Source organism: Phoca vitulina, unplaced genomic scaffold (assembly GCF_004348235.1).
Source record: "Phoca vitulina isolate PV1807 unplaced genomic scaffold, GSC_HSeal_1.0 scaffold9, whole genome shotgun sequence".
Classification (NCBI taxonomy): domain Eukaryota; kingdom Metazoa; phylum Chordata; class Mammalia; order Carnivora; family Phocidae; genus Phoca; species Phoca vitulina.
In genome coordinates this window covers 49667647-49691999 of record NW_022589712.1, presented here as the reverse complement: position 1 = coordinate 49691999, position 24353 = coordinate 49667647, and the positions used below count along the sequence as shown (strand labels likewise).

At 41.2% G+C, this 24353-nt stretch overlaps 1 protein-coding gene and 1 pseudogene across 1 annotated transcript in view; one reads left to right on the top strand and one right to left on the bottom strand.

Annotated features, from left to right (window-relative positions):
- The first annotated feature begins 1949 nt into the window (after nucleotides 1-1949).
- The window catches only part of SLC16A10 (solute carrier family 16 member 10), a 113197-nt gene continuing 90793 nt past the window's right edge, over nucleotides 1950-24353 (top strand). The window contains exon 1 of the mRNA XM_032408061.1: nucleotides 1950-2503. Coding sequence (XP_032263952.1) covers nucleotides 2179-2503 — 325 coding nt within the window. The 5' untranslated portion in view covers nucleotides 1950-2178. The remainder of the gene's footprint in view (nucleotides 2504-24353) is intronic.
- Nucleotides 22254-22363, bottom strand: LOC116634818 (annotated as a pseudogene).

Here is a 24353-nt window from a genome sequence, read left to right as displayed (position 1 = left end):
CTGAGCCGAAGTCAGACTCTTAACCACCTGAGCCACCCAGGTGCCCCTAATTTTTTTTAAGAGAGAGAGAGAGCTTGTGCCTGCAGGAGCAGGGTTAGGGGCAGAGAGAGAATCTTAAGCAGGTTCCATGCCCAGTGCAGAGCCTGATCAGGGGCTCAATCTCACAACCCTGAGATCATGATCTGAGCCAACATCAAGAGTTTGAGGCTTAACTGACTGAGCCACCCAGGTGCCCTTGTCTAATTTTTTTTTTAATGATTAGACTGGGATTATGGGTTTTGAGAGGAAGACTTAATATACTTTATGGATACTTATTTTATATTTTGTGTTATAATCCATACCTTTTTTAATGATGTCCTTTCTTTGCTAAATAAAATGTTGTGGATAACTTTCAAAGTCAATAGAGGTAAACAACAGAACTTCTAGAGGTTATGTAGTATGTATTTAATCAACCAGCCACTGATGCATATCTTTGCTTCCACTTTTTCCTTATTTTCCAACAATGCTGGATTAACATCCTGTGCATTCATTTTGGTGCACTTGTATGACTAATCTTAGTCTATTATTCTAACCCTATCCCTAAGACACATTTTGTTTGAGCTATGTCCCCTGTTCTTCAAGCACACCCTGCTTTCCATAGCTTAGGCGATTTTCTCTACCTAGAATGCTCTTCCCCTATCTTTGCCCACTCAAGTTACCTGTTTGATTTGGGGCTCAGCTCCATGGCGACTTGCTGTAGAAGCTCTTCTATAGTGTTTTGAAGAGAATTTTATGGTTCCATCCCACTCCTATTTGTTATATATGTATTATAATACCATCCTAGCCTCCTATTCTAACCCAGGATTTTCTCCTACTAGTTTATTAACAGGTAGAGGAAGAAATATGATCAATCACACTCATCTGTATACTCCACTGTAGTGGTGGGCACACAAAATAACTAGTATATTTTGACTTTGAAGTGAAGAATCTGAGTAACTGAGAAATTAAGAAGTGTGCTCAATATTGCATGGCTATTCTTCCTTTCTTTCACATACATTGCTGCTCCATGCTTCGGGGAGACAGAGGAGTTGAATATACGTGCTCATTTATGTTTAAAGTGAAAACAACTGTGCTGTAGTTTAAAAGTAATGTTTTTCAGCTGTCAAAAATGTTATTTGAAGGCTTTGGTATTATGTAGTCTGCGTCTTACAAAATGGGCATCTTTATTTTTTTTTTTAAAGATTTTATTTATTTATTTGAGAGAGAGAGAGAGCACATGAGAGGGGGGAGGGTCAGAGGGAGAGGCAGACTCCCTGCTGAGCAGGGAGCCCGATGCGGGACTCGATCCCGGGACTCCAGGATCATGACCTGAGCCGAAGGCAGTCGCTTAACCAACTGAGCCACCCAGGCTCCCCAAAATGGGCATCCTTAATGTGCCAAGTATTTATAGGAAATTGTGTATGAAAGCAGGAGAAATAATTCAGTAAGTCCTCTTCTGACTTTCTTTTAGGTAAGCAGGTGGCATTACGTAGCTTATATATTATAATTAGTAATAAGAGGTGAATGCCAAAAAGCAAAACAAAAACAAAGAGGCAATGTTAGTTTGGTTGTGAAGCTGTCAGTGAGCTAAGGCTAAAGAAGCTCCCGTACTGCTGTGTGATGACACACCCAGCCTGTACCTAGGAGAATTCGCGCTCCTTCCGTTAACACTTTGCGGCGAGGTAACCTACACATCTATGACCCCCTACTGGGTAGGAGGAGGCCTTGCCGCAGGCGCGCGCGCAGAGACGGCCACCCGCGGGCACCTGGGTCTTGGCTCCTCCAGGCGGGTGGGCCCCGCCTCCACTCTCCTGAAGCCCAATCATCTCGAGAGTCTGGGGCACGTCCCGCTCCAGCCACGCCCCCAGCCAGCGGGGTGGGGGGCGTCTTTAAGAGCCTGCTGGCGGGCCCCCGACGCAGTGGCGGGTGCGGGGCTGTGCACTGGAGGCCCGAGTCCCTGGGCTGTGAGGTGCTCGCTCGCCTCCGCCTTCCTCCTCGCGGCAGCCTCCGCGCCCTGCGCTGACGGCCCACCCGGGGCTCCGCCGCCCTCGCCTCGGCCTCACCAGCCCGCGGGCTCGGCGCTCGGCAGCTCCTCCGCGAGCTCGCCGGGGACTCGCACCCCTCGCGCTCCCCTGGCGCCCGAGGGGGCCGCCTCGGGCCATGGTGCCCTTCCCCGAGGAGCCCGCCGCCGCGCGGGGGACGAGCGAGGCGCAGCCACCGGGCCCCGCGCCTACGGTGGGGGCCGCTCCGGGACCCTCGGACGGCCCCGAGGCGTCCGTCGAGAAGGTGGAGGTAGAGCTGACGGGGCCGGCGGGCGCTGAGCCCCCGCAGCCTCCCGAGGGCGGCTGGGGCTGGCTGGTGATGTTTGCCGCCATGTGGTGCAATGGGTCGGTGTTCGGCATCCAGAACGCCTGCGGGGTGCTCTTCGTGGCCATGCTGAAGACCTTCGGGTCCAAGGACGATGACAAGATGGTCTTCAAGACAGGTGAGGCGCGGAGCCCGCCGCGCCAGCCGGGAGTGGGGGGAGAGCGGGCACGGGGCCTCTGAGAGCATCCCGCGTGCGGAGTGTGTGTCGGCGGCGGCATGTGCGCCTCGGTGGGTGCCTGTGTGCGGGAGGGTGTGAGAGGTGGGTCTGCCCCATTGCAAACGCAGCCTGCCGCTCCAGGGGCCTCGGTATGCCTGGCTTTGTATTGGATCCAGATGTGGGGACGGTGTGTTTGGAAACAAGTCGCAGAACTTATTTGCCCAGATCTTCTTTCTAAGAGTAGGGTTTAAGAGTCTACGGTATACTTTCCTCTTAATTTTTGAAAACAAACAGAACCTTTCAAACCCAACAACATCGCACTGTGATTTTTATGGTCTCTTATGTGGCCATGACCGTTGGGTTTTCGTTCATCTGCCTCCGGGGCTGCAGAGGGGTGTCTGTGGTGAGGGGCGGCAGGGTTGGTGAGATTAAAGGGATTTATTCCAAGATCACGGGGAGTTCCGAAGGGAGCCCTGCAAGAGTCACGGTTTCGTGTTTTGTTTTTTTTTTTTTTTGCGGGGGGGCAATGCGTGCTAAATATAGAAAGCATAGGAGGCAAGCCAGATCAGGGACTGGGAGGAGGAAGGTGAGGGGTTGCCCTTTCCTGTTGTGTTCTTTGTCATATTTAACCATATACGAGACTAAATGAAAAAGTGCAGACTCAACATTTTTTTTTCCCCCTGTAGGGCGTTATTGTGTGATCTCTTGACTGATAGGCAAAAAACAAGTCCAAGACCTTTTGTATAAACTCTTTTACATGCATTATTTCACTTCAACCTGCGAGGCAGGTGTTATCAACCCCATGTAGGTGAGCAAACTGAGGCTTGGTAAAATAGCATCTTGGTGAGTAGTAGAATGGAGATTAGAGCACACATCTTATGACTTAAAGGGTTAAGTGACTTCCAGTACTAAATAAGGTTCCTCCCTGCCATTGGGGAAACTTTATATGATTAATAGTCTTTTTTTTTTTAACCTTTTCTATTTTTAGAGTGAATATTCCTTAGGTATTTAGTGTACATACAAGGAACATGCAAGACTGTTCCAACAAATTCTAAGGCAGAGGTAATGTTGGGAGTTTTAAAACCTTATATAAATAGTATTACATGTATCATTCTGCAGCTTTTCTTCTACTCTGCATTGTTTGCAGTTTATCCACATAATACCTCAATTTGAACTGGTAGCTTAAAATCTTTACATTTTAACTCAAGGTTTTCCATTGTATGAATGTATTATACTTTACTAATGCATTCTCTTTAATAGCCTTTAGATTACTTCCAAACTTAATATAAACAGTGCTACAATGAATATTCTTGTACATTGTCTCTGCACATGTGGTAATATACCATATTTAACCTGGAATTTCTGTTCCTTAAATAGCTCTTGAACTATGGTGTTTCTCAGGTCACAGTGTTAGAAATGTAATGTCCTGTATTTATTTTTAATGGAAGGCAACTGTTGTAAAGTTCAGCAGGATTGATATGCATATGCAATATTGAACAAAAAATAATTTTTTATATGAGCATTGGGTATCTGGTAGGGAAAAGCTCAAGGAGGCAGAATTGACAGTCGACATTTTCAGACTGGTTCCTTTAGCATATAGTATATTCTTGCCTGGGATTACAGATTTTTAATGCAGTTCAAACAAGACAACAGTTTGTTTACCCCTGTTCTTGCAGACTCAGGTGAGTAGGTCATTTGCTATCTGTGGGTTTTTTTCTCCTATCTTCATTTTGAGAGTGAGTGTGTGAGTGAGCAACTATTGGGGAAAGGCCATAGTTTTTCCAGGGATCGGAGTTTTACAGTGTTGAAGCCTCTACCTACCTCCCATCCCCCAAATTCCTGTTGGCTACAGTATCCCAGTACTGGCCAGCTGAGGGTGGGGGAGGGGACAGGAACCTGCTCCCTTGACCTTTTTGAAGCTCTGTATTTTCATTTTTTGATGAATATCCTTCTTCATTTACTCAGTTAAATCCTGACAACTTTGTCATGTTTGTGTGGGTGTATGTTGTATAAATAGTTATACAGGTATGCCAGTTAAATACTGAAGGTCTTTGTGCTTATCTGCATGACTGCTGTGTATGGCTGTGCCCTTGCACAAAGGTGCCCACCACAGGGTAGGTGGTGACAGAGACCCAGCCTGCGCTCTGGGTGCCTGCCTGTGCACTTGTAATGGTTCTGTATAACACAGCTGCTAGATTGAGCAGTGACCTTTACCTGGATGCTATGCTATACAGAGCTGATACTGATAAATTTTAAGGTCTAAGGAAGAAAAAAGATTTAACCTCATCTGTGGAAAAAAAAAAAAGGTAACAAGATTGTCTTTAAGCCATTTAATACAGAGACCTGCGCCCCCACCCCCAACATATACAGGTGTTTCATAAAGTCCAGCCTTCACCACAGGCACTGAAGTATTTGAGAATACCTGAAGTCTGCCTGTTCAGGCTTTTTCATTTTGATATTCTGATGCTGAGTCATTTGTGATTAAACATATGCAGGCTTCAAGTACAAAGCCAAAAAATATCTGAATTGTTTAAGGCGTTTATTTTTCAAAAAGTTTTGATCCATTTTCTTTTACCTTATTTATGATTGACAATCCCAGCATTAGAGAGCCCTTAATTTTGTTTTCACTGGCTTCTTCCTAGTGATGAGCCCAAGGATACATAGGGAGGTAGTGGTGGAATGTGAATCTAGGTTTCTAAATGATGGCTCACTTTTCTTGAGAACTAACTGTGTGCCAGGCCCAGTGCAAAGAACTGTATATATTCCTATTTAAACCTTACTGCAACTCCACGTTATAGGCTTAATAAATATCTTTCTTTTCATATGTGGAAACTCAGGCTTACAGAGTAAGCAGTGGAGCCAGGATTCAACCTCACTTTTATCTGACTCCAGAAACTGGGTTTTTAATGATTGATCCTTTGCATTGGCTGGATAACCTTCTGCTAATCCAGCTTCTTTATGTTGTTGATTAATTCAAGCATTAGCAATTGATTGAGTACCATACCAGGAATTCTAGGGTTAGAAAAGAAGTCTGAAAGATTAAGGTCCCTGTTTCTTGGTCTTACTTTGCTGTCATGAAGGATTGCCAATTGTTAATGTCTCACTGAAATAGATTTTTGTAGAGGGACTTCCAATGAGAAGATAATTTCATATGGCATTCAGCTGAAGTATGGGGTTTCTTTTGAAGAACGATGTTCCTTTAGACTGATCCATGGTATGATGATGTTTCCAGACAGAACTGAAAAGGAGCCTTTCTCAGGCTTTCTCTTCAGGGCTATCTTTTTTAGTTTTATTTATTTATTTGAGAGAGAGCGAGAGAGATCACAGAGGGAGAGCGAGAAGCAGACTCACCACTGAGCGGAGAGCCCGATGCAGGGCTCGATCCCAGAATCCCGGGATCATGACCTGAGCTGAAGGCAGAGGTTTAACCGACTGAGCCACCCAGGCGGCCCTCTTCAGGGTTACCTTAACTCTTTCAATGCAACTGATGATCTACCCGAAACTTCTCGGGAAAGGCCCTGAAGACTTTCATTCACACTAAGCTATAGGTTAGTTTATACATCTTAATGTTACTCCTTATTCATTCTACAAATGTTTACCAAGTTTCTGACCCTCTCTGTGCTGGGCACTGGAGATGGTAACTGAAAGAAACAAGGTCCGCAGTTCCCAAGGATTTTTTGATCTGTGGGATACAAATGAGTAAACAGAATATTTCCCTGAGGCATTTGTAATATATCAGGACTAAATCTTATTTTTTTTTTTTAAGATTTTATTTATTTATTTGACAGAGAGAGACAGCGAGAGAGGGAACACAAGCAGGGGGAGTGGGAGAGGGAGAAGCAGGCTTCCTGCTGAGGAGGGGGCCTGATGCAGGGCTCGATCCCAGGACCCTGGGATCATGACCTGAGCCGAAGGCAGACCCTTAACGACTGAGCCACTCAGGCACCCCAGGACTAAATCTTATTTTATTTTATTTTATTTTATTTTTTAAAGATTTTATTTATTTATTTGAGAGAGAAAATGAGAGAGAGAGCACATGAGAGGGGGGAGGGTCAGAGGGAGAAGCAGACTCCCTGCTGAGCAGGGAGCCCGATGCGGGACTCGATCCCAGGACTCCAGGATCATGACCTGAGCCGAAGGCAGTCGCTTAACCAACTGAGCCACCCAGGCGCCCCTAAATCTTATTTTAAAAAGCTGAAATTCTAAGGAAATTCCCGTGAATGGTGGTGGCTGGGAAAGGCATTTGATGGCCTCTTTGTCTATGGTAATAAATCTTACTTTGTGAATTTAGGACTCTGGAAAAGGGAAGCAAGCTGAACTACAAGTTAGGCAGCGGAACGAGTGAAAATTGTCGAGTGCCTCACAGCCCCACTGTGCTGTCCTAGCTGCCAGTGACGTGATCCTCAGAGATAAGCCTCACACGTAGTGCTGCATCAGAGGGAGCAGGCTGAACTTGAGTTGTCTCTTTTCAGTTAAACTTTTACCTGTTCACATGGGTACAGGTAAATCAGATGCTTTGGGGAAAACTAAAACAGTTACTACAGTTAACTGGAACGTATTTTCCCTTAGAAATCACAAGTGTGCTGGATATTAGAAAACCCATTTTTAGTTCCTTCATGGAACTGATAAAGAATTAAGGGTTCTTTTATCTTCAGATACAGCGCTATGGACACTCTGGGATCTTACTAGGGTATTAATCTCGTTTACTTATCTGTTTTCTTCTGGAAGAAAGAGAAATATTTTAATGGTATATTCACTTTTAAAATATATTTATTTAAAACAAATATGTTTTCAGAATCAGTATTTAGTGTAGTTAATGATATCCTTTTGAAGATATTATGTCTTTGTGGTCCAGAGGCTTGGTCAAGTAGACTCTTGCTTCTTTCAGTAATTTCCAAATTGTGTTCTTTAATAGCCTTTCTTTAAAGTGGAGGTCTGTGGTTAAATAAGTTTGGGAAACACTGCATGTTATCCTCCAGTCTTGGGTATTTAAAGTACAAATCAAGGTATTAAAAATTCAGTAGTTTTAAAGATTTTATTTATTTGACAAAGACACAGCGAGAGAGGGAACACAAGCAGGGGGGGTGGGAGAGGGAGAAGCAGGCTTCCCACGGAGCAAGGAGCCCGATGCAGGACTTGATCCCAGGACCCTGGGATCATGACCTGAGCCGAAGGCAGACGCTTAACCGACTGAGCCACCCAGGTGCCCCAAAATTCAGTAGTTTTAAAGAAAAGTAGATCAAAAAGGTCCCAAAAGGGAGGCTCTCTGGCTACAATCTTTGATGCAACTTTGCCTTCCCTATATGAGGTAGATTGCTCTTCAGACAGTTACAGTCACAAAGTAGGATTTTCAATACCATTTAGGGAACAATGCATCTTGTAACATCTCTCAATATAGTCCTGCTGGCACCTCTGAAACTTCAAGTCAGTTCATGCTCTTGAAGGTTTTTTATTTATTTATTTATTTATTATTTTTTTAAAAGATCTTATTTATTTATTTGACAGAGAGAGAGCGAGAGAGGGAACACAAGCAGGGGGAGTGGGAGAGGGAGAAGCAGGCTTCCCGCTGAGCAGGGAGCCCGATGTGGGGTTCAATCCCAGGACCCTGGGACCATGACCTGAGCCAAAGGCAGACGCTTAACGACTGAGCCACCCAGGCGCCCCGTCTTGAAGGTTTTTTAAAAAAAGTTTTCACATTTACATTTATGCTGATATCTACACACTGCAGTTTTTTGCTACACCTAAACTTATAGGAAGTTGATTATAGTTCAGAACCAAACTGCTATGTCTTGTCTTTATGCTAAGGGCTGTGTGTGTGTGTGTGTGTGTGTGTGTGTGGAAAGCTGCCTGTATAACTAATAATTTCTATATCCTAGGAAGGTTTTTAATGTTTTGTTGAACTGACTACGGTGAATGAACAATCTGGTTCATGGTCCAATACATCTTTTGCTATAAGAAAAATGCCTGTTATTTGCACTGGAAGAGGTTGAAAACTAAGAACTCACTTATGGCTGTTATGCTTGAATCTCCTTTGTTCTCCTCCATCTTAAAACATCCAATCTTATATTACATGTAAATTCACCTGGACTGGCTGTTACAGTAGGTCATTAGATCACAAAAATGATTTCAGGATTTTGGAATAATAAAGGAGTACGATGTGAGCATTTTGTACTCCATTTCCAAAATGTTTCTGAATTCAGAGCGAGATGAAACAGTGTGAGTAGTATATAATGAATTCTGATCAAATACAATAATGAGTATTCCTGTGGGTGTTTTATCATGGAACTTTTATCAATAAAATTAACTGCTCAAAGAATGAAATCAATCAAAAATAAAAGCATACCAGAATTACTTCAGGAAGGGTTTTGAGGTATCTTTTAGAATAAATTGTACTCTCTGCTCTTATTGTGATTTGTTACATCTTTTTGTATGGATTCTTATTGAATCCATATTGCAATTCCTTGAGGCTTCATCCCAGGCCATGTACTTGGCTTCACTTTTCCTATCTTCCTTGGGTGTCTCACACACCCCATGGCTCCAGCCACTCTCTTAGGGTTGTTAATTCCAAATTTCTTCTCTGTGTTCATGACCCGTATTTATAATATCTGGACAGTTCCATTTGGATATACAGGTATATCATACTCAAAATGAATGCATTTTTTTTAGCCACCCCATACAATCTTCTGCCACCAAAAACAACAGCCCACTTGTAAATAAACCTATCCTTTCTTCTGAATTTTCTCGGTGCCTGACACCTCATGTTGAATTCATCTTCTTATTTCTCCCTTTTCCTATTTTGTTAAACTAGACAAAATCCTTTTACATTTACCTCCTAAATGCCTCATAAATCAATCCCTTTCTTTCCTTTAGTGCTGTCTTAATTCATGCCTTCATTAATGCCTCAATTATTGTCCTAATGCTTTAACTGGTCCCTCTGTCCTCAGTTATGCACGAGTGATTTCTCTAAAACATAGCACCATATCATTGTTCTGTTTAAAGGCATCGGTGATACTTACTACTATGTACACCAGAAGCCTTCAAGTTCTGGCCCTTTCCTGACCTGTTAGCCTTGCCTCTCACCTCTTTCCCTTCCTCTTTGTGCTCTGGCCACGCTGAACGCCTTACACTTTTCCGAACTTATTTGCCTCTACGCAAAAGATATTAGTGTGTATTAGTGTGCCACTCCTCTCTTCAGTGTGGTGGTTAATCCTTGTAAGATTCTGATGAAATTGTTGGCCATTTTATTCCTTTTGTCATAACCATGGGACAAAACAATGATTTTATACAACTGTTGTTACATTTTTGATGCACTTGGAACGTTTGGGGGGAATAGCATGAATTCAAATGAGTTATGAATTAAGATTAAAGTGGAAGACAGAGGGGTGCCTGGCTGGTTCAGTCAGTAGAGCATGTGACTCTTGATCTCCTAGTGGTGAGGTTGAGCCCCATGTTGGGGTTAGAGAGTGCTTACAAAAACAAAACAAAAAACAAAAACAAACCTGAAGGTGGAAGACAGAGAACCTAATTGCAACCTATTCTAATCTACCATTCTGTGAGTGGCATTTTAAGGATAATTCATATTTAAATGATAATTTGCGTAGTCCTTTATCCTAAAGAGCTTTCATATACATTCATATATATTCATACATTGTTTTTTAGGTAGGCTTGTAGTGTGCTGTTACTTCCATTTATAGATAGGAAAGTTGGAACTTGAACAGTTTAGGGTTGCGGCACATGATATCAGTATTTACATCTATTATGTTGAATTTAAGAGCATCTTTTCAGCTGGGTAAAAATTTGTACTTGTGTTAAAGTTGTCCTGAAGTGTAGAACCCTGCCTTTTTTCTGCCTTGAAACTATTTTCTGCATATTACCTATATATTCTCTAGAACCTTAATAGTATCTTCTACCCAAGTTATCAGAAATCCTGGGAAGTTGCTTTTGGAATAGAATTCCATTTAGAGTTATTACAATCTAATCAGAGATCTGATCTCATATTCAAATTAAACAAACAAACCTTAACAAATCAAACTAACTCCCAAACACTCCTTGAACAGTTGGCTCACCACGGCTCTGAGCACCAGCCTAGCCTGGTGCCGCTTATGAACCGTGGTGTTTTTCTTGGCAGTGATTCAGAATGAGCAACTCCAGCACTCCTGGGGAGTGTGCAAACCCACCACACAAGAGCCAGTCCCTCTGAGACTGGAGTGATGGAGGAAAGCAGTACTTTCACATGGACATGTACCAGATGTGTGTGATCATACTTTCTTTCTTCAGTAACAACAGAAATAACTCCCCATCTTGCCTATAGGAACTAGAGCTAAAAGAACTGAGGAGGGCGCCTGGGTGGCTCAGTTGGTTAAGCGACTGCCTTCGGCTCAGGTCATGATCCTGGAGTCCCTGGATCGAGTCCCGCATCGGGCTCCCTGCTCAGCAGGGAGTCTGCTTCTCCCTCTGACCCTCCCCCTCTCATGTGCTCTCTCTCTCTCTTTCTCTCAAATAAATAAATAAATAAATAAATAAAATCTAAAAAAAAAACACTGAGGAAATGATGTGCCTTATTTCCAAGTTGGAAGTCTTTTTTCATTTCATTAATTTTTAGTTATGGGGATACATATGAAATGCAGATGTGAAATAATGCATACAGACCAAAGCTGTGTTTCTGCTTAAATTAAGTCTGGAGAGGTGTATGGGTCTGAGAAGGCAGGACATTTCCCCCTCTTCCCCCCCCCCCCCCCCCCGAGGAGCATATTAGAAGTTCCACAGAAGTACATTTAGTTCATTTTCATTTTTTTACAGAATTTATTTGAGAGAGAGAGAGCACACTCGAGCAAGGGGGAGGGGCAGAAGAAGAGGGAGAAGCAGGCTCCCTGCTGAGCAGGGAGCCCAGTGTGGGGCTCAATCCCAGGACCCTGGGATCATGACCTGAGCCAAAGACAGATGCCTAACCGACTGAGCCACCCAGGCGCCCCAAGGCACATTTAGTTTAAAAAAGCATAGTCAAGATTATAATTTTGTATTTAAAAAACAGAAAAAGAATCCTAATTATTTCCATTATACAACTAAAAGGAAAGTGACAAAATCTTGGCGGTGGATAAATACAGAAGCATGTCTTTATCTTCTGAATATTAGGGTTTCTCACTTGAAGGGTAAACTACCCTTGGAGGTGTGCATTAAAGTTTTCAAGGATTATGAGACTTCTATGTTTATCAAGAGGGAACAATGTTGGTCAGAAATGCTGCTCTCCCATAAGAAGGAGAATCACTGACTAGAGTTTATGCATTGGTCTGTTGTTCAGCTATTACTTTTTTTTTTTTTTGCTGAAGAGTAAATTTTTTTTTTTAAGATTTTATTTATTTATTTGACAGAGAGACACAGCAAGAGAGGGAACACAAGCAGGGGGAGTGGGAGAGGGAGAAGCAGGCTTCCCGCTGAGCGGGGAGCCTGATGCAGGGCTCGATCCCAGGACCCTGGGATCATGACCTGAGCCGAAGGCAGACGCTTAACGACTGAGCCACCCAAGTGCCCCACTAAAAAATAAATTGCATAAGAGGTGTTCTGTATGTATTCAGAGAGTCAAAATTTATTCTTGTGACAAACTTAGACTGAATCCAAAACTAATTCTGAGCTATGCTTTATAAAAACAGAAAACCACTACTCATTAAATGGAGATATTTCTGGACTCTTCTGGGTAGATTGGTATTAATGCCAAGTCGAGTGGGTTAGTCTGGTGACTTTTTAATAGTAAAAACCTTTTCATCTTGCTTAATTATCCTTTTTATTAGTTTTGACTTCATGTTCCAGTTTGCAAATGGCAGCATCTCAAAGGATTCACATTTGTCAATAGTTGTTTAAACAACGTTATTCCACAAAGTTAATTGATGTTTTAGTGCAGATGGGGGCAGAATGTTGCCATTGTTCTATACTAATGTAACACTCAAACTTTGGCAGCAACACCCCCAACTCCATAGTTATCCTTGAGTGCCATGTTTTTGGATTTCTTACTTTCTGTTGGTTTGTCTGTGGCTTCTAAGTTTTCCATGTTGAACAAGTGTTACTTTTATAATAAAAATGTTAATATTAAAAGTAATTCATTATTAGCATTAGAAATATTAACTTTCATGACTATAATAGTAAACTTGCCCTGAGAATAAGTTGTTTTGTAGGAATAAGTGATAGATGTATGGAGTTTTAGTTGTACGTGTTAGGTTTTATCTCTTTCTACTCAGAGAAAAATGTTAATTATGGAATAGGCTGGAAATGGAAAGCCAAGGAATACCAAACTAATTCTTTTACTTTAAATTTATAACAGATACATATATACAGATGTTCTTGCATGTGTATAGAGGTCGTTAGTACAGAGCCACAATCTCTTATCTGAAACTCTTGGGGCCATATATCTTTGGGGTTCAGATTTTTTTGGATTTTAAAAAAGTAAACTGTTACATACATCTCAATTTTTTAACACCCTACAGGGCAATCTGAGGCAGCACCCTGTAATCAAATACATTGATATTTCTGCAGCAAAATCTATGGGTATTCAGAGCAAGTAGATGAATAAAGACCATAAATAGTCTCATGTCAGTTCAGATTATATTTTGCTTCCAAGTGAGTGTTGATACCATCTTACAAAAAACTTTTGTTTTCAGTTTCTCAGTGAACATTCTTTTTAAGGTACATTTTTCTATACCACATAGTATCCCTACTTAAGGTTTTCAGTAAGTGTGGCCTTCTGCCATACTGCTGCATCCTAGATTACTAACCAGGCCTCCTTTGCTGGATGTTTGAATTGCAGGCAGTGTTACGCAATATAAGTATCCTATCTGTATACATCTTTGAACAAAGAAATTGTTTTTGCTTCCTTGGGATATATGTCCAAAAGTGAGATTACTGGTTCAAAGGGTATGAACAATTTTATAACACTTGTTACACATTGCCAGATTGTTCTTTAGAAAACTTAAAGCAGTTTACTGTGCACCAGCAATATATTGGCTTCCTGAAAACCCTACCAATGTTAAGCTTAATTTTTATTAGTATTTGCTAATTTGATAAGTGTCAATGCTATTTTTAAAAATTAACTTTATATTTCATTGCTTTTAGGGCTATGTGTTTTCCCAGTTTTTGAGCCCTTTAGAAGCAGCAAAATGTCCTGGCAATTGTATATAATATCTGGAAATACAAGAGGACACATACCAGTAAATATGTTAGAGTAAATTTGTTACCACAAGTGGGAATACTAGGAAGACCTGAGATTATTTTTGTTTTTAGATTCTCACCTGACACACCTAGCAGGTGGGGTACACCCTTGTTGCCATTCCTGTGCTCTCAGGACAGATGTTGATCAAGGCCTTCTTTTGGGGTTAAACGTGGGGATGGAAATGAACTGTCTGGAGACTTGGCTGGAAGGACTTCCTGACTCTTCAGGGTGACACCTTGTCCTTGAGAAGATCAAGTCTGCAAGAGCAGCCCTGTCTCATTCTATGTGCTATCGTCTTGTCTCTGCTGCCTCCTGACCCAGCCAATTCAGTTGAAAATAGCTTTAATTAATTAATTTGGGTGTATGTGTGCTTAAAAAATGTTTCCCTTTTATTTTTAAAAAGATATAGAAATCATTTCATTTATCGAGCACAGACTATGTAGTAGGAGTCATGCAGGAAATGAATAAATTTGACGTATTCCATACACGAGAGGTTATGAGAGGAGGCAAAAACGTAAATAACTCTAAGGCAATATGCTACACATGTTAAACGCAGTACGAATAAGATACAAAATTTTTTTTTTTTTTTTTGATACAAGATTTTAGGGGAAGGCCAAATGACTTCTGAGCTGATCAGGCAAGGCTTCATGGAGGTAGCTTTTGAGTTCGGCTTTAAAGTATCACTAGATTCTTCAGCAGATTTAGCAGGTAGAGGTATTTCAGGTAGAGTGCGATGCCTAGGCAAAGGCTAGGAGACAGCCTAATAATGGATGTTTTACTGTGCTTTACTCTATATTTTATCTATCCCATAATTATATGATATAACTGCTATTATGATTATCATGTTTTAGATAGGCACCTAAGGCTAGTGAGCAGTGGGGGCTGGATTTGAGCTTAAGTCTCTTGCATCAGGACCCAGGCTCTTTATACCTGAGTACACACTGGACTTATTTAGTGAATGCAAGCTGTTTGGTTTGCCTAGAGCCAGGATATGTATGTAAGGAAAGTCACAGAAGATAAGGCTGGAAGAGAATGGTGGAGCTAGGGAATGGAAGGTTTGAATGCCGAGTTAAGAAGTTTGGACGTGATTTAATAGAGAGGCAATGGGAAGATATTGAAGGGATCTGAAGTATTGCCTTAAAAAGATGTGACTAGGTTGCAGAGGGAAATAGGAGGAACTCCAATTATAAAGTCGTTGGCTGAGAGCTGGGTGAGATTTGAGGCACAGTAGTTGAAATGGGATGGAAGGGACAGATGTGAGACATTTTAAAGGATAGACTGAGGGAATTTTAGCAGATGTTGGGTGTAGAGAGTCACATGGAAGCAGAGATGATGCCTGCATCTGGAGTCTGCATTAAGACTTTTGAACTGGGAGCCCCACATTTTCATCCTGTAGACAGTTGTGGATGTAGACACTGTCAGGACCAGGGGCAAGAGGAGGAGGAATTGACAGGGAAAGACTGACTCAGATGTTAGACATTTGAGTGTTAAATGCTAGCAGGACATCAGGGGATGATGTCAAGCAGATAACTGGAAATGCAAACCTGGAACCTCAGAGTGAAGCTGAAGCCGGAGGTAGAGCTTTGGAAAGAGCACGTGCCTCTAAGGGGAACATGATAAGAGAAACCCAGAAATTCTGTCTCAAGCAGACCTGGGGGCTGCTCCTAAGGAGTTTAGTTAGTGTCCATTGAAATCATCTTATTTAAAAGTAACAAAACTTCGGGATGCCTGGGTGGCTCAGTTGGTTAAAGCGTCTGCCTTCGGCTCAAGGTCATGATCCCAGATCCAGTCCTGCATTGGACTCCTTGCTCAGTGGGGAGCCTGTTTCTCCCTCTGCCTGCTGCTTCCCCTGCTTGTGCTCGCTAACTGTCTCTCTCTCTGCCTGACAAATAAATAAATAAAATCTTAAAAAAAAAAAGTAACAAAACTTCATTCCTTTAAAAAGTCTTTCTAGCATTTAGAGTTTTCTTATTCAGATCTGCAACTTCCCAAAGGTTAGAATTGTATTATTATCATTGTCTTAAGTATTTCCAAAGTGTCGTCCTAAGACTTATTTTTTTTCCCCTGTAGTTTAGCACAATCTCTAAGGCTATTGGCATTTACTCTTTCTTTCATCCGTGATGTATTAAGCTAGTCTGTAAGTCTTATATTCAAGGTGTTCTAGACCAAGAGACTATGAGAATAGCTTAGAATAGTTTTAATTAATTTATGTAGTTCAAATTTAAATGTAAAGTATTGACGGTGGTGGAAAACCCGTTCAACAGGCAGATGTTATCTTGTAGATCCGTCTTCACAGAGTTTGGTAACTGAGTCAGCTACTTCATTTACAATTCATAATGAAAACAGCTAACTCTTTTCAGTGTAGGCTCCCTTTTTAAAAAATTGTCTAGGAAGACTAGGAAACTAGTATAAATGAATTTAAGTTCTCTGACTAGGAGTAGGGTGGAATATTGTGCAGTTTGTTAAGAAATAGGACTGACTTGTAATTCCGTCACACTAGACCTCTGAGGTTTGGCAGGGAGGGGAGGAGGTGTCCACATGTGCTCGCTGGCCGGGAATGGAGTTGGTCCTAATTCAGGTAATAAACGGCTGTCTGGCTACACCCAGGTGTATTTTGCCTTAGTTTTGTGTCACATAGCATAGCAGCGAGACTCCAGCAAGACAGTAGAAGGTCATTGTGCTTTTGGATGCATAAAGCACCACCGATATGTCAAACAGTATTGTTATTGAGCAGCTTGGCACAGAGCCAATATGTGGGCGTGTGTGTTGACTCACGTGCTGTGCTGTAATCTCTCAGAACTCGGTCCTGAATTGCTCTCCTGTGATTCAAGCCCAGCTGAAGGTGTTGGAAGTGCAGTGACCCTGGTGGGAGAACCTGTAAGCGCAGGGGGCGGATGAAAGGGAATTGATAGTTGTGTAAGAAGAGGCTATCTGCCTTTTTGGGTAAGACACTCTTACCTTTCCAGTAACTGTTTTGTTTTTAATGTCATTTGACTTCATTTACAAGGTCTGTATTAAAACAAATGTCCGGGTCTAATGCAGTCTTTTGACCGTGCTTGTCTCCTGTTGTGCTCGCTAGGATGACCTGAAGTACTAGTTTGCTGACAAGTACATTTGATATCTAGTGCTTATGGAGAGGGGAGGAAAAGGGAAGTCCAACGAAAGCACTTTTTCCTCAGAGTTTGATAAACAGAAGCCATGCAGTCTTTTAAATCCCATGGCAATACACCGGGCAGAAAAAGACTTGCTAATAGCAAAGGTCAGGAATCACAAAATAGCAGTGTAGGTTTTTGGTATTGACTTCAAAACACACTGTTTTCTATAACTTTGCATTCATTTGTTATAGGTATGCTGTTATAGTTTTGTATATGTGGTAGTTGTTTCTTGTAACTTTGATTAGAAAACAGATAATGAGTTACTTAAATCAAAAGGCAGACTGTTACTCTTTTTGGAAAAAAAATCTAGTAAAAGTAATGCTTAATCCAATTAATCTGTCTTCTTCCTCTAATTCATCATGATAACTTCAGGTGTCTGGTGGCAACTGAGAACTGTTATGGAAAAATGTCAAGGCAATGTAATCCCCATTATTTATGGTCCCTTAAGAGGATAAATTAATCATTGGTCACTAATCTTTGGATAATTACTCTATTTAGCTGGAAATATCCTTAATTTTTTGGAAAGCAAGTCAGTGAGTTAGTAGAACTGTCAAAATTGATCAGCTTTTCTAAGTCTAATAATAAGTACATGGAAACTAGTTGCCTGCAACCCTTTCTGTCCTGCACTGTAGCATGATCATCCTAAAACCCTGGCCACTGTAAATGGAACAACAGGAACACCTATTAATACACAACCTTGTGGTTTTCAGGTGGGCATACAAAGCCTGTTAGTTGAGGATTAACATAGTTGCCATAACAGGTAAAGGCTTGTGACCTGTGTATGTGGTTTTGGTTATTAGAATTAGGCAAGTTAATTACATTATAACATTGGCTAGAATATAGGTTGTTAGGAAGTGAGTCTTTTGGGGACAGCAATTACATTGACTTGTGCATTGAATAAATATTTTGAAGAAGTCAACTTTAAGTACTGTATTAGATGCTAGGGATGGGGATGGGAATAAAGAAAGGTGTACGTTTCAGTGCCAAAGGAATAAAAAAAAAAAAAGAGGAAGTCTTAGCCTTGTGTTTTGAGCATGGGTAAAGTGTCTCAAATGCAGACTAGTATTCACTTTTTGGAGTTTGAGGTCCTCATTCATGAGGTTCCCAAAGAATCTTTATATTTAAGAGTAAATGAGGGGCGCCTGGGTGGCTCAGTCGTTAAGCGTCTGCCTTCAGCTCGGGTCATGATCTCAGGGTCCTGGGATTGAGCCCCGCATCGGGCTCCCTGCTCAGCGAGCGGGAAGCCTGCTTCTCCCTCTCCCACTCCCCCTGCTTGTGTTCCCTCTCTTGCTGTGTCTCTCTGTCAAATAAATAAATAAAAATCTTTAATAAAAAAAAGAGTAAATGAGGTTATGTGGGTGGAATCAGAGACACTACTTATTTATCACAAAGTAATGCCATTTTGATGATAAAATTCACCTGTGTATGTTACAAATTGTTGCTTTTACAAGGTTTCTGGAAACAAAACAATTCTGCTAAGTGTTGTTTCCAGTCACTAGAGAAGGATTTGTGTCATTATGGAAACATAAGACTATATGTGGGACTGGCTGACTATTTAAAAAAAAATTTTTTTTAAGATTTTTTATTTTATTTTATTTTTATTTGACAGAGAGAGAGACAGCGAGAGAGGGAACACAAGCAGGGGGAGTGGGAGAGGAAGAAGCAGGCTTCCCGCCGAGCAGGGAGCCTGATGTGGGGCTCAATCCCAGGACCCTGGGATCATGACCTGAGCCGAAGGCAGACGCTTAATGACTGAATCACCCAGGCGCCCCGGGACTGACTGACTTTAGAACCAAAATGTAAGTTAGGACTTTAGAAAACAATTGAAGGCTTAGAAAAAAAAATTTTTTTTAAAGATTTTATTTACTTGAGAGAGAGAGACAGCGAGAGCAGGAACACAAGCAGGGCGAGTGGGAGAGAGAGAAGCAGGCTTCCTGGCAAGCAGGGAGCCTGATGCGGGGCTCGATCCCAGGACCCTGGGATCATGACCTGAGCCGAAAGCAGACACTTAACGACTGAGCCACCCAGGCACCCCGAAGGTTTAGAAGTATTAACTGGGACACATTTTAGAAGGCTCATTTTTTTAAAAAAAATATTTATTTATTTTAGAGAGCGAGGGCATGGGGGAGGGGCAAAGGGAGAGAGAGGATCTCAAGGAGACTCCTCCGTGAGCACGCAGCCCAATGTGGGGCTCAGTCTCACGACCCTGAGTTCATTACCTGAGCCAAAATCAAGAGTTAGACACTTAACCAACTGAGCCACACAGGCGCCTTGGTTCAATTAATTTTTCTAAAATCCAGCTTTATTGAGGGATAATTTCATATAAAATTCAGCAATTTTAAGTCTACAATTTGATGAGTTCTGACAAATGCATACAGTCATGAACCACAATCACAATCATGATCGAGCCTTTCCATCACCCACAAGATGTTCTCTTGTGTCTCTTTCCAGTCAGTCTTCCCCTTTATCCTGGCCCTTGGCAACGACTGATCTGCTTTCTGTCACTATGGTTTTGTTTGTTCTAAAATTTTGTGTAAATAGAATCATACAGTTTTTTCTTTGTCTCTAGTGCTCACTCAGCATGATGGTTTTGAAGATTCACCCATGTTGTTGCATATATTAGTAGTTCATTTCTTTTTATTGCTGAGTAGTATTCCTTTGTATGCCTGTACTACAATTTTTATCCATTCACCCTTTTTTTAAAAAATTTTATTTATTAGGGTGGGGGGGGAGAGAGAGAGCCAGAGAGAGAGCGCGAGCACAAGAAGGGGGAGCGGCAGACAGAGGGAGAAGTGGGCTCTCCACTGAGCAAGGAGCCCAATGTGGGACTTGATCCCAGGACCCTGAGATCGTGACCTGAGCCAAAGGCAGATGCTTAACCGACTGAGCCACCCAGGCGTCCCTCCATTCACATCTTGATGGACTTTTGGGTTGTTTCTAGTTTTTGCCTATTATGAGTAGTGCTGCTTTGAACATTTGTGTGCAGTTAGCTATGTTTTCATGTCTCCTGTGCACCTTATTTTAATTTATACTTATCTGAACTTTTAAATTTCACAAGAGGATGATATTTATTTTATTTTTTTTAATTAAAAGAAATTGTGACTGAGGAGGTGAAACAGTGGAGGACTCTGGAAAGACAGATTTTTCACTTGGGTAATTGGGTGAATGGTGGTATTCCCAATCAAGAGAGTCAAATATGGCTGAAATTTACTTTTTTTTAAAGATTTATTTATTTTTGAGAGAGAGCGAACACAAGTGTGTGCGCCCGAGCGGGGGAGGGGCAGAGGGAGAGAGAGAAGCAGACTTCCTGCTGAGCTTGGAGCCCAACCAGGATTCTATCCCATGACCCTGAGATCATGACCTGAGCCAAAGTCAAGAGTTGGATGCTTAACTGAGCCATGCAAGCACCCCTGAAATTTCCTATTTTTGAAAAAGACTGGAGAGGGTCCATTGAAATGAGTCCATGGGAAATCACTGATGACTTTAGCTAGCTTAAACTCATTGGTGTGGGTGGAGGTGAGTGGGGCTTGATTAGTTTGTGGAGCAGTGAATGGGGAGTAGAGATGGGGGGTGGGGGCTGAGAAGTAACAAGAGGAGAAATAGGGTGGTAGCTAGAGGAGGATTAGCATCAGGGGAGGTAATAATTAACTTTATAAAAGATGGGAGTAGCTTGAGCGGGAGCCTGTAGAGAGGGAGATGGTTACCAAGCGCGAATGAATAGAGTAAGGTTCATGAGCAAGTCAGATAAGGAATCCAAGCACTGCTGGTGGTGCTGGTAGGGGGGCGGGGGGGCGGGGGTTGCCAGAGGTACCACTGATTCCGGACCTGGAGAGAAGGAAGTAAAAACAGGAGCAAATGGAGGTAGGATTGCTGAGGATCAGGAAGCTAAAGGGGCTTTTGTTTTCTCTGAGAAGTTATTTGTTAAGTGTCATGTATTGGGGTAGAGGGGCGGATCTGAAGAGAGTGGCAGAGGTTTGGGAGCTGAGAAGTGAGAAGAAAAAGGAATGATAACAGCTCTGAGAACTCAACCAAGATAGGAAAATGTGAATGTGTGGTGAAACCAGTTTCTAAGATTGTGGCTTTTTCTGCACCCCGCCCTCCCCCCGACTATGCTCCGCAGCCTGATAGTGACCAGGGAAGGTGAACTGAACAATTGATGTAAAGTTGGAAAAGAATCAAAGCAATTTTACATTTTTTGTCCGTTTTCAGCTCTATGCTGTGTGGCTTCCTCTTCTCTCTACCTTTTATACACCTTGTGTTTTTGGTAAAGTTGATTAAACATTTAACAACCAAATGTAGTTTTTTAAATTGTGGTAAAGTATATGTAACATTTTATCATTTTAACGACTATTAAGTGTACAATTGAATTGCATTAAGTATATTCACCATGTTGTGCACCCATCACTGTCCTACAATTTTAATTTGAGGCATGACTTTATCATCTCTTTTCCTCCCTTTCTATTACTCCTGATCAATAAATTCAACATAGTCCTTTACTGGATGCAGTATTTGTATTTTTGAGATTGAGATACTGATAATAGTAGGTACTGAGCTTAACTTTGGCAGGTGCTGTGCAAGGTAAAATTATGGCATTAGCTTTCTCGATATTTAGTTGTAATTATTTGTTAATGTCTGTCTTCCTTACTAGGCTTGTAAGGTCCGTGAGTGCAGAGGCTATCTATGTGTGTCTTATTTACAGTTTTATCTGTACTGCCTGGCCTAGTGCTTGGCACATAGTAGGCATTCAGTGGAGTTTTTGAACACATGAAAATCCTTTACTGAAAGAATTTATTTCAGTTTAATAAGTTCTTTCTGAATGCTTCATCTAAAGTAGGCAAAACTTGTATTCACACATTAATACAGATTATAGGGCATGCCACATTCCAATGTCTAGTTAATTAGTAGAAATCAAAAAGGGTTTATATTTGCAATTTCACCTTGAAGGTATTAGAGAAGATTGTGCATTAAACAAATGGTTGTACAGAATTGGCAGCAATAATCCCAAAGCTTGAAGGCTGTAGGTTAATTAGGATAACCTGGAGGAAAGTGAGTTAATCAAATTTGAGAGTTGAAAAAATGTTCCAATAATTTATGTTCACACACACTTCAAATATATCAGCAGGTAACAGAACTTTAGTTGCAGAATACTCCAAAACAGCGGAATGCAAGTGGATTTTATGGCTTATGGTAATGTTTTGGAGAAAGAAAACTTATAAAATTGTTTGGGGCTGTTTGGTACTATTACCCTGTATGAAATAAAAAACACTAGAGTTTAAAATATTACCCTTATTAAAGATAAAAATATATAGTTAATGTATTAATAAACTAGGAATTATATTTTTTATAGTTACGTTTATTAATAGATTCAGTAATACTTTTTATTTAAGAAATATGCACAAATATGGGGATTTCTCTGTTAACTGGTATTAGATACTACACTTGATCTTAGCCAAAAGGCCGAGAAGCGATAACTGGTATTAGATATATATAATTTTTTTCCCCAACTGGCTTATGTTTAAATGGATGTAATGGGGCAAAATACACATATAAGAATTAATTAGCAATAAAATAACATCCCTATAAGAATAATCACAGTATGTCCTCTGATTCTGAAAGGTAAGGGCTCTGTGTTTGTGTGTAGAAAAACCCACTGAGGTCTTTTTAAAAAAAAACTCTGCCTCCAGTAAGGTATTTTTGGATCATATGGAAGGAATAAAGAAAAGCTATTAGGAGCTCTAGTTCTATTATTTTCTTACCGTTTTTCACTCTCAGTAAGCTGAAACTGGAGTTTGGTTTTAGGAACAGTAATGGAAATTTTCTTATGTACCATCAGCAAAATCTAATCCTGAGTGATTACTAAGGCTTTTCAATGTGTGTGTGTTTGTGTGGATATGCATGTGCGTAGGAGAGCAGACAGACAAAAGACATAGATCTTTGAAATGGACTTCCTCCACTAAAGTAGTAAGAGCAGGCAGTGAGGGGAGAGGAGGCTTGAGGGGAGGGGAGGGGCAGGGAGGAGCAGAATCAGAGGAAACAAAGCCTGAGGCTCCAGTCTTGGTTGTGTAAATGCTGCTCTGTCGCCTCATCACTGAGGCCTGCCCTATCCTGATGCTTGTGCTCTGCCCACTTTGTGGGCGTGAGAGGAGTGGGCTGTGTGAAGGTGGGATCTGGGGGTCTTAGTGCCTGCTAGGCTGACATGAGCAGGTTGCGTCTTGGGCTGGGCTCTGGGGTAACAGCAGCACAAATATCTAGGAAAGAAATTTTCCTGTCATCATTTTTATTCCTGAGTCATCATGTTTAGTTATTCTGATGTCTGGTGTTGCCAGTTACTCAGAAATCAAGCAAGCAGCTTCTTCTGTTGGTTTTCTTTACTTCCTTTTTTTCTTATTTCTGTCTTGTCTGTTACTCCTTTTCTTTATTTTAGTCAAGCAGGCACATTTAAAAAAAATAAACATAGAGGTTACCATTTCCACTAGCAAGCACTTCCTCCTTACCTCACTGACTTCTAATCCTGCGGTGTAATGGTGAATTAAGACATTTAAAGGTGTTGCATTCATGTAATAACATTGGTAAATCTCAAGAATATAGTACTGAGTGAAAATATGAAGTTGTAGAATGTTTAATATGATACATCTACATTTCATTTAAAAACGTGTAAAACAATACATTTCATAGAATCTAAAACGCTATTGATGCTAAGATGCACCACTATTGTATATACACTGAATTTATTGATTGTAAGATACATCCTAATTTTATAGATGTTTTAATATGAAAAAATGAATCTTAGAATTGAAGAAATAAGGTAGATTTATTTTACTTTATTTTTTTAAAGATTTTATTTATTTGACAGCGAGAGAGCGCGAGAGAGCACAAGCCGGGGGAATAGTAGAGGGAGAGGGAAAAGCAGGACTCAGGCGCCCGGTAGATATATTTTATTGAAATGGACTTATGTAATAAAAATATAAAAATATGCATAGAGGGGCACCTGCGTGGTTTTGCCGGTTAAGCGTCTGCCTTCAGCTCAGGTCAGGATCCCGGGGTCCTGGGGTCAAGCCCCATATCAGGCTCCCTACTCAGCAGGGAGCCTACTTCTCCATCTCCTTCTGCCCCCCCCCCCCCCCGCTCTCTCTTGCTCTCAAATAAGTAAATAAAATCTTAAAAAAAAAAACCCATACATAGAAATGATATATAGCCAATTCAGGATGTAGTTCAGCTCTATGAAGGAAGGATGTAGAGGACAGGGCCACACAAGGGGCTTCAACCCTAGAATTTATTTTTAAAAATCTAAAGCAAATATTACAAAAAAGTATGATTAGACAAACCTGGTTGGTGAATTCCTATACTTTTCTGTATGCTGTATTTTGTAATGAAAATTATATATTTAAAAGCTACATAAAAAGCAAGTTGCAAAAGTCTATATATAGTGGATCCTATTTTATCTTCTAGCAGTATTTGA